Source organism: Pteropus alecto, unplaced genomic scaffold (genome assembly GCF_000325575.1).
Source record: "Pteropus alecto unplaced genomic scaffold, ASM32557v1 scaffold21, whole genome shotgun sequence".
NCBI classification, from domain to species: Eukaryota; Metazoa; Chordata; class Mammalia; order Chiroptera; family Pteropodidae; genus Pteropus; species Pteropus alecto.
The window spans coordinates 14,311,597-14,327,693 of NW_006436282.1; the positions used below are offsets into that span (position 1 = coordinate 14,311,597).

Consider the following 16,097-nt stretch of genomic DNA (forward strand, 5'->3'; position numbering starts at 1 on the left):
ACCTGCCTCCAGGCAAAACACTAGTGTTCACAGGGAGAGCTTCTAGTTTATCTGGGTATCTATGGGTTGTTATTATGCTAATAGCCATTTGTTTTAACTAAAATAAATTAAAAGTAACTTTGAAAGAGTTGTTCTTTCCTTTCTCAACAACAAAAAAACCTAATGTTTGCATTTAAAAGATATACAAAAATACATACTTGATTATAAAAACCCATCCTTGGATTTTGTGTTCTGCTATGCTTTCACATGGAAGATATTTTTTCAAACATGAAAAATATAAGTAATACTTTCCTGAGTGTCTTCTCTTTTACACACACACACGCGCGCGCACACACACACACACACACATATTACCCCCTTTATTATTCTCCCTCCCCTCCAAAAGTACCCTTCATTTCTATACTTCCTCAGAAGTGGAGAAGGCAGTTGCTCTCAAAACCTCTAAAGAATTTACTAATATTAAAGCTCCAGTTAAGTCTCGCCACTGTTTGGTCACAGGGTTTTTCATTCTGTCCAGAGCTGAGTGAAGGTCTTGGAGCACATCTCTGTAGCTATTTCCGTAGTGAGCACCCCAAGTGTAGAGAAAATCATAGGCAGGTTTCCACATCATCTATAAAGAAAAAAAGACAGGCTGGAGTAGTGTGAAAGTAAAAAGAGAGTCAAATGGAGGCTTTAAAAAAGGTTTAAAAGTCTCTTAGAAGAAAATGGAAAATCAATTATACATTGACATATTTAACATCATAGAAAACATGTTTTAATAATTATCAGTTCTGTGTTATATCCCTGTGTTTCTAACCAAGAGATTTTAAAAATAATGAGTACAAGTAGGGCGATTTTTTCCCTCTTGATCCACCATCTATATATACATTGCTCCTTGCCTCGATGTGAATATAAAATTCCTTGCATAATTTTTGATGATAAAAATCTTATTGAGATAAACTTTTCACTCTCTGAGAGGCTTTTAAAGTTAAAGTAGTAACTCTTCTATTGTTATATCTATCTGTGTTGAGCTTTATGATACCATATATCATAAGGAGCTGTAAAGCATGTTTAACGCTTTAAGTCATCTTATTCGAGCAAGTCTATAAATAAGGAAAAAAGTAGCTTCATGATTAAGTCATAAAAAGAAAACAAAAATATGGTTCTCTAATTTAAAAAGTGATTTAATGATACATTTTTGACCGAAAGAAAGATCAATATTCAACACTTCGTTATGCTTTCCCTAAGCATCCACCCATACTGATGACATCACTGTTTCCATAGAAATAAGTGTACATCAAAGAGGATCATCATGTACGAGCGTGTATGTAATGGTAACCAAGGCAACCAGGCTGGAAGTGAATAGAGACAAAGGCTGACCAAATAAGACAAACTGTAGAATACACCACACACACACACAACCACAAAAAAACTTAAAATGAATTTTCTCTAGGAAAACAACAAAATGAATCATGCAGTTACAGTTGGAATATTTGGAATATAAACTTTATTACTTCTTTGGGCTCACTAAACTAATTCATTTGTAATTTTATCACTTGCAAATGGAGAAACAGACTGTGCTAAATATTGCGCAGAGTAGTCTTCTTAAAATAGGGTCTCCATTAACAGTGATATCACATGAAGTAAGGCTTTGGGATATAATTTTTCACTCTTCTCTGACATCCCCATATACTCTACAATTTAAGTTAAGAGAATGAAAGACCTAAGTAAGGAGTTTCATTATGTTTCAATTCAATCTGTATAAAAGGCTAGGCATCAGGCTCAAAAGATAATTTGATGTTATTTGTCCAAATTGGTATTCCTTGGGTGTCACGAACACCCATATCTTCACCCCTCTTGACAAAGCTTGATTATGCAAGGTAGAGAAGGGAAGACAATTATCAAAATTATACCATATCAAGGCGGTCAAGATGCAGCAATAGAAATCATCCCAGATTTTTGTATATAAGCCTTACCCTCAACAACGTGATTCATAAATAATTATGTCTTCTACCATCAATAGAATATGAATGAGGTGCTTTCTCTCATCTATTTTTCTATTTTTCTGAATACTCACATTGAAACCAAACCTCCTAAAGGTGCAGGGTGCCACTAATAGCTCAGCAATGGAAGATGAATTGAGGCATATTAATGGACTTTTGTGCCAGACTCAATTTTGCCTGTTACTTCTCAGATGCAAAGAAGCACTAAACAAATGGGTTATTTTCTATTACAGAGGGTAATCCTCTGTAAAAACTTTGAGACCTGTATTCTATGTTGCATACACTCAATTTTCCCTGATGCTCAACTAACTGGTACATTATTTTTCAGTTTGTCATGTAGTGTTTAAAATAATGGTGTGTATAGCTAAAGGCATCTAAGACTTTATTCTAAATCCCTGAGTGATTGAGTCTGATAAAAGATGTATTTGAGAATATTTTATGATAAATAGCGACTGAAGGCATTTCAGGACAAAGGTGATAGCATACGATCACAAAAAACAGATGTCTCTTAAGAATCTCAAATGGGTAATTTTGGGGTTGTTCACAACTCCACAGATTAGGACTTTAAAGTCAGAGGCAGCTGAATGGCCTCACCGACTTTCCTGGGTAGAAAAGCTCTGCACCACACATCAGCACATGGATTGCTACGTATAGAAAAGCCTGAGGCATACTCAATCATGAAGCTTCCCCCCAGTGCTGTACTGAGCAGGTGATGCAGGAGTTGAAAACTGGATTCAGAAGTCCGATTATATACACCTACCCACTTTCGCAGACGGCAACATTACCCCCTCACGTTTGGCAATTTGTACTGAGAGCAGAGCAGGATGACCGGCTCTTGCAATTCAGAGAAATTTGGAGAAATTGCTGAGTTCTGGACTCTAATTAGGACTTCTGAAAGTGTGAAAAGAATTCCCAGTAGTCCTCTGAATTACTCAGAAATTCAGGGAGGGATGCTGCCCTAAACTCACTGGAGAGTCCCTGGAGTATAAACCATAAGCTGCCTAGAAATGGATACAATAGCAACAGGCTGAGAACATTAGGGTAACGTTAGACTTCGTGATTTGTATTCAAATATCAGTACACTTGGTATCCTATTGTTTTCTCTTTGCAGCAAACTAAACCTGAAAATTTCTTCAGTGCAAAATTGTTTTGCTATATATGTCACTGGTTGCTCTCAACACAGATGACAGAAAAGCACTATTGTTGTACAAATACAATAGAAATATTTGAAATACATTTTTATTCATTCAATAATTATTTCACTTATTAAACCAAGAATTATTGAGTACTTATTTTGTTACATAAAGTGATAAAATTATTAATATGATTCTAGCTTTTAGAAATTTATAGTACAGAAGGGAGAGAGATCCTTGCATAAACAATGGCACAATGTATGGATAGACAGGACTTGGTAATGACTAACAGTTAAGAAAAAATGCAAAAATTACTTGTGTATTTTAATTCAGCATGAGATAAAAATGATACTTCCATTAACTAAGAAGCACCATGGTGTCATAGAATGAAAGATAGGTTTCGGTGTCAGTACCAAAACCTGGCTTCACGTCTGTTCCACTGCCTATTGAATGGGTTAATTTGAGTAAATTAATCAAATTGTCTGAACTTTGGATTTTTTAATCAATAAAGTATGGTACAAACTTACAAGTCTTGAGTCCAAAACACATCATATAGTGTCTGGAATATAGTAGGAAAGTGAGTACTTTTTGCACTCACTTTGAGGGCAAGATAAGAAGTCTAGTTTTAGTCCTACTGAAAGTGAAGTAAAAGAGGGGCTATCTGATAAGAAACTGGACCGGGAAGATGATCTCCGGGTTGTAGTCAAGAGTTTAGCATCACTCATGATAAAGGAATGATGAAAAGCATGAGAGTAAAGTAAAATGCCAGAAACAAGAATAAAAGGAAGTAAAATCTAACTTTTAATTAAGTCCACAATTAAGGGCCACAAGTAAGAAATAGAAGCAATAAATGAAGAGAAACTGGAGTCAGAGTGATAGAAAATAAAACAAAGTGCTTCACGTTGCAATAGCCAAGGCCTAATAGCCAAAAGATACTGCAGTGGTTTCCTGGAGCCAGTTCCTCAGAGCCGACTATTCACACGGCCTCTCAATCCATGTTCAGTGACATCATATAGGGAGGTTAAAATCATCCCTGTTGGTAGTATTTACACCATGGAAATTGGCAAAAGCTATAATTGAAGCATTGGATGTCAAACATCTACCAACATGCCACTCACTGAGAACATCCATTTTCTGTCGCCTCCCCTGCTACCTCTAATATCAAGTAGTGTGGAAACATGAAGGAAAACTGAAAAAAGACAGAATTTTGGCAATTAGTAGGCCTGAAACCTTGGAGAAAGCAGTTTAAAGAGCGTGGTGGAGGACAGACTGCAGGTACACGCAGGTGCCAAGAAAATGGAAGCTTAAGAACAAATGGATCACATCTGAAATTTGAAAATTAAAGGAAGAGAGACAAAGCTAGAAGCAGCAGTGAAAAATAAAAATATTTTTTAAAAGCAAAAATATACTAAAATAAATGTAAAAGGTAATATTCTATGATGGAAAGGAGAGTTTGTTTTGAATCCTAACTCTGCTAGATGGAGAATATAGGGTTTTTGAAATTAAAGAGATAGCCTATATAAAACACTCATGAAGAAAAGTTAAATTATTTTAGGCAGTGAACATAAATACAGGTAAATATTAAAATTATTGTAGAGTTGGGGTATATAACTAAGGAGGCAAGTATCAAGAAAAATTGAAAAGGAATGGAATCAAAGGCATATGTTAAAGTTACATATTTGATATACTGATTAAAATGTTAAATTTGGGGAACTAGATTTTCCTTTAATAAACCAATCTCTGCCAGATTATGGTAAATATAACTTTTTCTGTATCGAGATTAGCCTTAACAACATCTGACAAAAAGTCCAGCTTTCATCAATGCAATAAATAGTCTAATCAGCTATTTTCCTCTGTGGTATAGATATGACATTTCAACTCAAGTCCTTAAATACTTACATTTTTATTTCTTGGCATTTCTTATTATCTTATGTTAGTCTAGTTTTCTTATTCAGCAAGTGAACATATATTATCAAAGGCAAAGACAAAAGAGGTAACTTACATACATTGATTAACTATAGACTTTATAAAATTATGTGCAAAAATACATACACATTAAGGATTCTACACTGTGTGGTAAATTAAAAGGAAAATGAAATCATTTTCTCTGGAAATGACTGAATGAATAAAATAAGTAGAATAAACAACTTTCTTTCCAGGATGACCTAAGATTAGTCCTCCAAAAGCTGGAAATGAGTCGTGGACTGCCAACATCTTTTCCAGGTTTATGTTATCTCATATCTATATTCAGTGGTTTGAAAATAGTTCTGCTCTTGCTCAATGTTATGATTTAGGAGAAGATAAGCAGCAACTCTGCACTAATGCTTTGACAAATCAAAGGAAAGCATGAGGGTTGCTTTTTTTGAATTATTCTTAACCACAAAATAAATTCTCTCAGCTGTCTCATCTCTATCACAAATATTGGACACATAGGCATCATTCTTATCCCTCTACTCTTGGATTTTTAATGTTAACTTCATGGTGTTATGAGTTTGTCTTTGAACAAGAAGCACGAGGCTGGTAGAACAGAGTTGTTCATTTCTCACCTATGTGCTTTGATCTCTATACAAAGGGCAGAAGCATCAGTAAGCATTTAATCGATTAAAGTTGAGTGGTTTTCCAATGTCTCAGCATTCGTGTGGCATATGTCTTACTTTGGGTTATCTTCTAGGTATTAGAGGATGAAGACAAAAGTAAAGGAGCAATGAAAAAAGTAATAAATGGAATGACAAAAGTGGAACAGGAACAGAGATTAAAAAAAATAAAGTTTTCCAAATTTAGAGTGCTTATTCCCAAAAGCCAATAAGACTTTAGATAATGCACTAGATAATGAAATGCAACACGAATAAAAGCAACTTAGATATGAACATACTATCTACGTCTTTTTTTAGCTTGTAAAATGTGAGTTGCATAAAGAATGCAATTGGTTTTAACTACCTTTGGATAATTAGATTCTGCCACATTAAAGAATTAATAATCCACCTACTTTCTTCATAAAACTATAGAAGCAATGTTTTATTTTTAGTGCAATTAGGTGCAGAAATATTAAGGTAAATTTGTCTAATTAATGATTATTATATGTATTCTATCTTCAGATATCTAGAATATCCAGGTGGGCCTTCTATCACCTGTAATTGATAAGCACATACTTGTTGTTGAAGATGAGGTAGCCAGTATCTTTAGAAGAGAACATATTAGGGGTCCCTATTTCCTCAGAAGGGAGATGGTACTTGGTTGACATCTGAGATGAGATTCTCTTGGAAAAGACTCTTTAGAGACAGCCAGCTCTGTTCGTTCTGTATAATCAAGCACTTGGAACATCAGGGATTAAGCCTGAGAAAGATAGAGGACCTGTTTCTTGCTTGTACATCTGCTCAAAACAGTCTAACATCATAAGAAAACCTGCTGGTCAAACCATTCTCACAAATTCCAAAAAGTTAGGATTCCATACTGCCTCCTTATCATCCAACCCTCAGCTCCCGTTACAGCCATATGTTAGTAGAGACATCCGCACATCAAAGTTTAAAGAAATTAGCCTTCTCCAATCCAATCTTTCAATGTAAATATGGAAGTAAATGAGGGAAAATATAGTGGTAAGCGCTTTGGAATTAGAGAACCACATCATGGATTTGAATCTAGGCTCTTTCTTACCAGCTCCAGAATCTTGGGTAAGTTATGAAATGTCCTTGAGCACCTGTTTTTTCGTTCTGTAAAATGGGGGCGGGGCGTGGAGGGGAGGTGTACCTAGTGCCATAAAAGCACTGCTGAGTTTACTACAAGTAAATAGGTAGGAAGGGCCCTGGCACATACTAGATGCTTGATTAATGTTAATTGCAATTTGTACCTGAAGTGAAGTTAAATAACAAAACTACAGTTAAACATCTAGAAAAAGAATCCAGGTCTCCTGGCTATAAATCTAGGGACATATCACTAAGGTAATGCCACAAATCTATCTCAATTTTAAGCTATTTCCATACATACTGATTCAGGTCTATATTTAGCTGGATTTTGGTTTCCTGAAATTCCTTATTGTTTGTGATCCCTAATAATAAAACTTGATAAAGAAAATCTATATCAAATATTAGTGTCTCTAAATCTATTTTAAAATAGCTTTATAATAGTTAACCTAATGTGATAATTTCTATTTGATTTTCAGAGTGCTAATGAGACATATAATAATAGAATTAAATCAAAGATTATAGGAATATAATGTGTCACCCCACGAATTTTACTGTGATTTGATTTCTTTATTCCACCATTTCAAAAAATGGATTATCTTTTTGGAACTAAAGACTGTAGCAACAGCCTTAAAGTATTGCAAAAACTAGACAATGGTAATCTAAATATGTCACTGTGACAAATCTCTAGTATAAACAATAAAGATTTTGAATAATTATTCTATACACTTTACCACTGGTAGATACATTTCCACATAATACGTATTCCTTTTTAAAGAAATTGCAAATGCATTTCTTACTGTAAGAGAACAGCAAACTATAGATTTAAGTACCAAGGCCAGAACTGAACTAGTTCCAGATACCAAACTGGACAATGCCACGTCCCTGTGAGTTGAATCCAGAAGGTGCTACGTGAGCCAGAAAACCATAAGGGTCCAAGGACATTCCTTTTACCTTTGCAAGAGATACTCTCCAGGGAAAATGAAATGTTGTTAAGCTAGTAAGAAAAGCTGATCAGCCAAGACTTTTTCTCATTTTTTCCCATGCATTATCATTCTGCCAGTTTTTTCAAAAACTCTGAAATCACTGCTGACTTTTTCTTTCTATTGTTACCCTCAGCCATTATACTAAAAATTACTATACATTACCTTGTTCTCTTTTCCAAAAGCACTCAGTGTCACACAGTTGCCAAACTCATCTCTTTCTCTTAGTCAAAAGAAGATAACATGTATTTATTTAGCTATTACAGTGTGCAAAGAATAGTCCCAACTATTTTACACATATTATCTCATTTAATCTTTCAAACATTCAATAAGTAAGAGTATTATTTGCCTCATTTAAAAAAAAAAAAATGATTCCTAGAAAAGTCAAGTAACTTGCCCAAAGTCTAGAACTAATAGACGGTAGAGCTGGAACCGGAATCCAGACCAGGAATCTTAACTTCTGCTCTGGCAACCTCTTGAGAACTCTTTCATCAACATCGAAAAATATATATCTGACCACACATCCCAATAATTATTAGGATTAATTCTACCCTCAAGCCCATGTATTGCCCTTAGTGGTGTCTTTGTCACTGGTATCCGAAAGCACTGAAATCTCCTAGTCCTCTCAAATTATTCACATGCTTCCCATCCTTCTGGACTAGGATGTGTTCCCTTTTGGCTTCTTCCCACTTTAATCATTTTATTTAGTTATATCTAAAAGGACTTATCATCAGTAGCACACAATGGATAGGACTATGTATAAAATACCTGAATTTCAATTCTAATTCTCTGAGTGCCAATGCCTACTCTAGATAACCTACACAAATTCATTCCTTCTTAGTTTGCATTCCTGTAAAAATGGATGATAAAAAGTTTGTTGAAGTAAATGAGACATTGCAAAGAAAATGTTCATAATGATTAGCTGACTCTCAGTAAACATGTGACAAACTGAATGATTATCATTCACATTGTTAGTTATTTTCACTTTTTTAAAGCATCTAATCATATACTTCTTTAAAATATAATAATTCAAATATTAAGTCTTTCTCAATTCCCAGGCCAAATGAAAAAAAAAATCATATTTTTCATTCTATTTGTGTTTTTTGTAGCTCCTACTGCTCCAATGCTAAGAAATGGAAACTTAAAGGGGGAAGTGAACCTCTAGTATTCACACTGAATAAGATGGAAAGATCATATACTCTTCATTGTTAGTCAGGGTGTTAAGAGAAGAGAGAAATTATTGTCACATATGGTCATAATCTCCAGAGGGCTAAATGAAGACGACCTAATTTAGGCCTTTGAGTATCTTATCCCTGAAATCCTCAGCAACACCCCTTGTAAAATCCAACTCTTTTTAAAGATGGGCTATTTTTCTAATATTTTATTAATTCCTATTTTTTTTAATTAAAGCTCTAAATATCTTCAGAAAAATGCCAATGAAATTTTACTGACTTTCATAAGAAAACCTTGGCAATAATTAAATATCTTTGTATAGCATAAGTGTATTTTTTTTTTTTCAAAAGAAATACTCTGTGAAACATGTTTTACTTATAATCGTATTTCTAGTTTTACAGTTTGGGTTTTATGTAGGAATTGCAATGTCATTAGAAAAGTTGAGTAACATTTCTTAAAATTTAATTTAGGGGGACGGTTAATTTAAAAAGTGATGTTCTGAGAAGTCTCTAGAGAGAGGTTTTCTTTCATTTTATAAAAAAGTAAGAAATGGGCCAAAGTACTCAAGAAAAATCTGACAGACATACTATTAATAATCCATTCTTTAATTGGCTTGAGTCGTGATGAAGATGTTGAGGCAAATTTTGGTAGTATCATAACTTGAAACAAAGGGGGAAAAAGTGAAATGAGAGGCTTAAACCCACCTGTCCTAATCTTGACTATGGGCTCTGCCACTGAGCCACCATATTACATTTGGAGTAAAGAACAGGACGTAAAGTACAAGGACCCCAAAGTCAAAGGCCAGTGCTCCAAACATGGCTCTATGAGTTCCTAGTTATTCCTGTTTAAGCAAGGAAGGTAGCTTTCCTACATTATAAACAATATTCGTGCTTGCTCCACAACTTTTTATTGAAAGGATTAAATAAGTTAATTTTTGAAACATTACTGGAATAGTGCCTGGCACAGAGCAAGTGCCAGATAATTGTTAGATACAATAAAAATAGAACAAAGGGAAAAGAGAGAAATTGGAAAGAAAGGAACGTGAGTAAGAGCCTGATTGTAGGCATTGGCACTCAGAGAGGGAATTTTCGGAATGTGTGCCCTCTGAGGCAGTGAGGTAAGGGAAATAAAAGCAGCATGAGAACCATGAGACCGTGTTCTCTCCCTGCCCTAATTCCACTTCCCTCCCCCAGAACTAATATCAGTATGTTTTGAAATCAACTGTTTGATTTGTAAATTGATCATATTTAAGAATCATCTCCTTCCTAAGAGAAAAAATTGTACAGCTATTCTTTTTCAGAGGGTTGCAAATTAGCATATATTTACCTTTAGTTTAAGTTGCCTAACAGGTAAAGATTCCCATAGATTATTTGGGGTGGCTTTAGGTCAATATACCATAGATTACATTTAAGCATTTAATAACATGGATCAGAATGATGACTGTTAGTATTAATCACAATAAATGAGACCACAGCCCACAGAAAGACACGTAGGGGCTTTCCTTTCTGCTTCTGAGTATTTATTAGCCTCTGGCATAGACTTAGTCATTTGTGATTTGGACTATGTAAAAGTAAATCCTGGAAAAGTAGGCTGTTTGGTCTCCATTAAGATTTGGGGGAAGACAAACTATAAACAACCATAATGATAGAGAAGTCATATATTTAAGAAAGCTGAGAATATAAATAACTGATAAACAACACTCAACAAAAACTTTTTAAAAACAGACTAATTAAGAAAAAGTCTTGCTTTCAATTATACAATTTTTAAAAAGATTTTTAGAGTCACTTAAGGTTCAGAGCAAAATTGAGAGGAAGGTACAGAGATATACCATATATCCCCTGCCTCCCACAGGCATAGGCTCCCCCATTGTCTATATCCTTCACCAGAACGGTGTATTTGTTATAATTGATGAATCTACATTGGTAAATAATAATCACCCCAAATCCATAGTTTATATTAGGGTTTTCTCTTTGTGTTGTACACCATGTGGGTCTGGGAAAATGTGTAATGACACGTATCCATCATTAAAGTATCATCTCAAGTAATATCACTGCCCTAAAAATCCTCTGTACTCTGCCTGTACATCCCTCTCCCTCCCATGCCCTGGCAACGACTGTTCTTTTTACTGTCTCAATAGTTTTACTTTTTCCAGAATATCATATATTTGGAATCATAGTATGTAGGCTTTTCAGATTGGCTTCTTTTGCTTAGTAATATGTATTTAAGGTTCCTTGATGTCTTTTCATGGATTAATAGCTTATTTCTTTTTAGCACTGAAAATATCCCATTGTCTGGATGATGTAAACAGTTTATCCATTCACCTACTGAAGGCATCTTGATTACTTCCAAGTTTTGGCAATTATGAATAAAGTTGTTATAAACATTCCTGCATATTTTTGTGTGTGTGTGGACATAAGTTTTCAGTTTTTTTGGGTAAATACCAAGGAGCATGACTAATAGATTACCAGCTAGGAGTATGTTTCACTTGTAAGAAACAGACAAACTCCCTTCCAAAGTGACCGTCCCATTTTGCATTCCCACCTACAACAGATGAGGGTTTCTGTTGTTCCACATCCTGCACAGTATTTGGTGTCAGCGTTCTGGTTTTGTCCATTCTAATAGGTGCAGAGAGGTAGCTCAGACAACTTTTTGATTGGTTAACTGAAATATCAGAGCAGCAGGTCCTTTATAATATTGGTTTTTTTTTATACTTTCTTAAAATTTTTTCATCTTTTAGTTCATTCAGTAGAAACTAATTTGTAGGTTGTAACACCCTGCTTAGAGTACAGAGATCAATGTGGTCTGTGAGGAGGAAACATCCTCAGCCTCTGGCTCCTCCTGGCTAAAGAGTCTTGTTTAGAGGAGTCTTGCTGGAGAGCCAGGCTCCAGTCACCCAGAAGCTGGCCTACTGAGATCTCCACTGCACCTGCTATGATTCTATTGACTTAAGTTGACTCTTCTCCCTTCATGGAAAAGTTGTCTTGTCCTGCACAGCCAGCTAGCATAGTTGCTTCAAAGTAAGAAAATTTTCTCAAGAAATTAATTCTTAGCTCTATGCCCAAAAAGGAAGTGAAGAACATAGCTTCTGCCTCCTACACCAAGTCATCATCTAATCAGAGAGAGAATCTTTCCTTAACAGAAGTATCTCAAAAATGCTTACACTCATGTGAGAGAAAGATACAGAACATTTTATATGTGTTCATCCCTCAGATACATTTTACTTAAGTCAATAATAATGCACTCACTTTTCTTTATGGTAAATAGAGAAAATATTTATCTAACATACATATGTTTTAATATTAAGAAAAACAATATTTGCAAAGTAAATATTTACTTTGTTCTCCATTCTGTATTTCACATCTATAATTCTCTTATATGCAAAATTGTGAAGGAGATAAAGAAGCTCATATACATATATACATATACACACACACACACACACATATATATATCTATATCTATATCTATATCTATATCTATATCTATATATATCTATATGTATCTATCTTGAATGCAATCTATATATATCTATATAGATACATATATATCTCATTACCAGAGACCCCACATCATCCACCCTCTTAATGTTTCCTGTCAACTAACATCATTTATCACAAATTACTAAGTCTATACCTCAGGATGACAATACTTATTATCATATCTTTTTCCTCGCCTTGACAGGATCCCATCTCCACCCTTCAAAGTTTATCCTTTCTCTGCCTCAAGTTCTTATTGCTCTGCCTACCAACTAGCTAGCTATCTAATTGGTCAATTCATTCGATCAAAGACCATGTTGATATGCAATCTAACAGGAGAAACGTCAATATGTGTTAAAGGCTTGCAATGCCTTGAAAGAGTGATGTGTGTATATTTCAGATAATATTGATGATTATAGGGGCGGTGACTTCAGTTAGTGGATCTCTAGGATACTCCCCAATTCATCCATGTAAATGGTTCGGGCTTGATTACATTTGATTTACTTGGTCTGCAACTTCTCACTATTGAATTAGACAAACAAAAACATTACCTCAACAGCAACAGCTCCAGATTTTCCTCGGTGAGGAACTTCATATGCTTCCATTTGTTGCTTTGTGAGTCGTACTAACTTTTCTGCTAGTTCCCTCCAGCCTTTTCCAAGCTTGACAGCTGAAGTCAGAATAGCAGCCTCTTGGATGATATGTGCTACTAACCCTTGGCAATCCATCTTGAGCAGAGCCTGTAGCAATAATTACATGCTATAATTAAAAGCAACTAATTAGGCGTTTTTTTAGAAATTAAATTTTTCATTACATATTGTAGAAACTGGCATCCTTCTTTTCACCACATATATTTGAGTTTCCTAAAATTTAAGAAGTTGATTTACTTTTAAGCAAATCCAAACAGCAAAGTAGAGCAGACACAACTGGACCAAAATTAGGGGAGATTTAAGACTAACTCAGTCGCTAATTATAGGGCCTTGGGTAAAACCACTTACCTAATATGTTTCTTAATATCTTTAATTACAAAAAGAGGACATTGAACTAGACAATTCTAAAGATACCCTGAGGTTTTAGCAGTCTATAATTTATCAACCCAGGGATGATTATTCACTTTACAAAAAATAATTCCTTTCCTTACCATCAGCTACAGGATTTCTCTAAGGATTGAGTATACTGGTGATGGTAAACATTATTCTATTTTTCATCAAAATGTGATTTAAAAGTTCCCCAAATCATGCCTACTGCATGAAAATGAGACACTTCTATAACTTTGAACAAAGCTACTGATAATTATGACTTTAAAAAAATTAACTCTCTTCTTCACTACCAGTGTAATTGTGCTAAATATAAACCACAAGGTATGAAAGAAAAAAAAAAACTTAGTCTTCTGCAAAGCAAAATAGGAAACCATCAGACTCTTTCTTTCTTCATCAATTAGGCATCTGAGCTTTGTCAAACACTACATACATTTCAAATGAGTGTATAAATTTTCTTTTGCCTTGAATATATTTTAAAAATATGGGATTAGATCTATCTATATCTCTTCTCCATTCAAATAAGCAAATAAACATGTTTGGTAGCCACTTATCATTGAATGGCACTTAAAAGCTTTATCTTCCATTGTAAAACAATAAGTAAAAAATGAATGACCAAGGAAGGCAACATTAAAGTCCATAGAGTGTTCATTATGATGGAACCATTAGAAGGACTGCCCATGGTCTTTATACACAGACTTTATATTGATCTATAAATTTATAGTGAGGAGTTATGATTTCAAGGAGTAGTACGAAGCCAGCAGACCCCTGAGGGTCCTTTTAATAAACTGGAGTGGGTTTAGCAATTCTGATTCGAGTTTCTTGTTTTAAGGGGGAGGGGGGCGAATCTGCACTTAGAAGTACAAATCCTGAGTTTAAAGTCCAGCTCTGCAAAGTATAGGACTTTAGGTAAATCATAAAATATCTCTATTTAATAATATTTAAAAAATTGTATTAACCAATATTACCCCCAATAAACTTAATAAAAAAATAAAAATAAATAAATAAATAAAATAAATAGTGTTACTTCCACCTCATCTAGCTCCCTATAATAGGACTTTAGGTAAATCGTAAAATGTCTCTATTTAACGACATTTAAAATGAATAGTGTTACTTCCACCCCATTTAATTCCCTATAATCATTATCCCTATAATCATTAAAGTTGAATCAGATGCTAAAGTACTTTATAGAATGTCAAATTTCAAGTATATAAGGAGAGCCAGTCTCAATGTCTAGCGATAACCAAGGAGTTAGAACCCACACTTTTTATCAGCTCCATTCCAGCTACTGCAAATTAGTATATACTCCAAGAAAAATGTATACTTACTATACAAATAAAGTTTCAAGAGACAGTGGCTATACTATGTACTCTATCATCTTCTGATCAGATAATCAAGCCTAAGTCCCCTCCGTTCAGAAATCCTGAAGCCCAGTGAAGGCACGGTATAAGTTTTTAGGAATGACTTATTCCCTTGAATGAGCTCTCCACCAGCACTGTCTAATTAGTCACAAAAGCTACTCAATTAATTATCAGACATCTACACAGTGCAGGTATGATCAGGCGTAAACTTTCAGACCATTTGGCCAATACTTTTTGCTACTAAGAGAAACAAGAAAGTAATTTCCTACTCAAAACTTCATGGGTCCATGCTGAATGTGAACTGAGAGGTAATGAGATATTGTAAAATGCATGTGTAGCTTTGACCAGGTAGACCAGCCAATGACTCTAAATGGCCCAGATTAAGTGATAATGCAGTACAACATCATAAAATCATCCACTTAACAACTGGATATTGGGGCTTTTAAAATTTAATCCCTTTCAGTATCTTTGTAGAGTCATAAAAATAATTGAAGAAATGTTTTATATATACTTATTTCTTTATTATATAAACTATTGTTAATGTCACTGAAAAAATTTTTCTTCAAAAATTTCTCTTCTCCTGCGCCTTGACTAAAACTTTGTTCCTCTGCATAAACTTGCTCATCTACATGAACAACTCATCTCTTATAGGACACCAGCCTTACACAGTTATAATACACACACCAACACACATACTCAAACATTTTTAAACACACACACCCTACCTACCTTTGTCTTAGAAAGGGATAGTAGTTTTAAGCACAGCTTTGGAACTAAAAAGTTTTCAAGTCCCATCTCTGATACTAACCAACTGTGAAACTAACTTCCCAAGGCTCAGTTTCCTCTATTTGTAAGATGAAGACTAGCTATACTTCCCCCCTAGAGTTGTTGTAATGGCTAAATTAGGTAGTGTGTACAGAATGCTCAGCACAGTGCCAAACACATAGAGAACCCTAGAGGAGTGTCAGCTAGCAGTATTATTATTTACACATTCACATTTTAGCCATTTTTAGAAATATGCTTTTGTTTTTTACTTTTATAAAATACTGAATTTCCACTTTAAAGCAAAAACAGTTCTTTATCTTCTTTATAATTCTCCACTGAGCCTTACACTGGGGTGAATGCTATTCAAAAAAAAAATCTTATGAGTTCTATTAAAACATGAGGATTAAGAAGAGAATAAGCGATATTATTTTTTAGGTTATGATGAATTGCATACAGAAGAATATTAAATTGCTAAGTAAAGAACATTAATTATATGTTTAAAAAAAAAAA

General features: G+C 34.4%; 1 protein-coding gene across 1 annotated transcript in view; it reads right to left on the reverse strand.

Annotated features, from left to right (window-relative positions):
* Window positions 1-369: 369 nt before the first annotated feature.
* Window positions 370-16,097, reverse strand: part of MACC1 (MACC1, MET transcriptional regulator) — a 19,779-nt gene continuing 4,051 nt past the window's right edge. The window contains exons 3-4 of the mRNA XM_006911975.2: window positions 12,976-13,164; window positions 370-610 (exon numbers count right to left, since the gene is read on the reverse strand). Of these exons, the coding sequence (XP_006912037.1) occupies window positions 398-610; window positions 12,976-13,164 (402 nt within the window). The 3' untranslated portion in view covers window positions 370-397. The remainder of the gene's footprint in view (window positions 611-12,975; window positions 13,165-16,097) is intronic.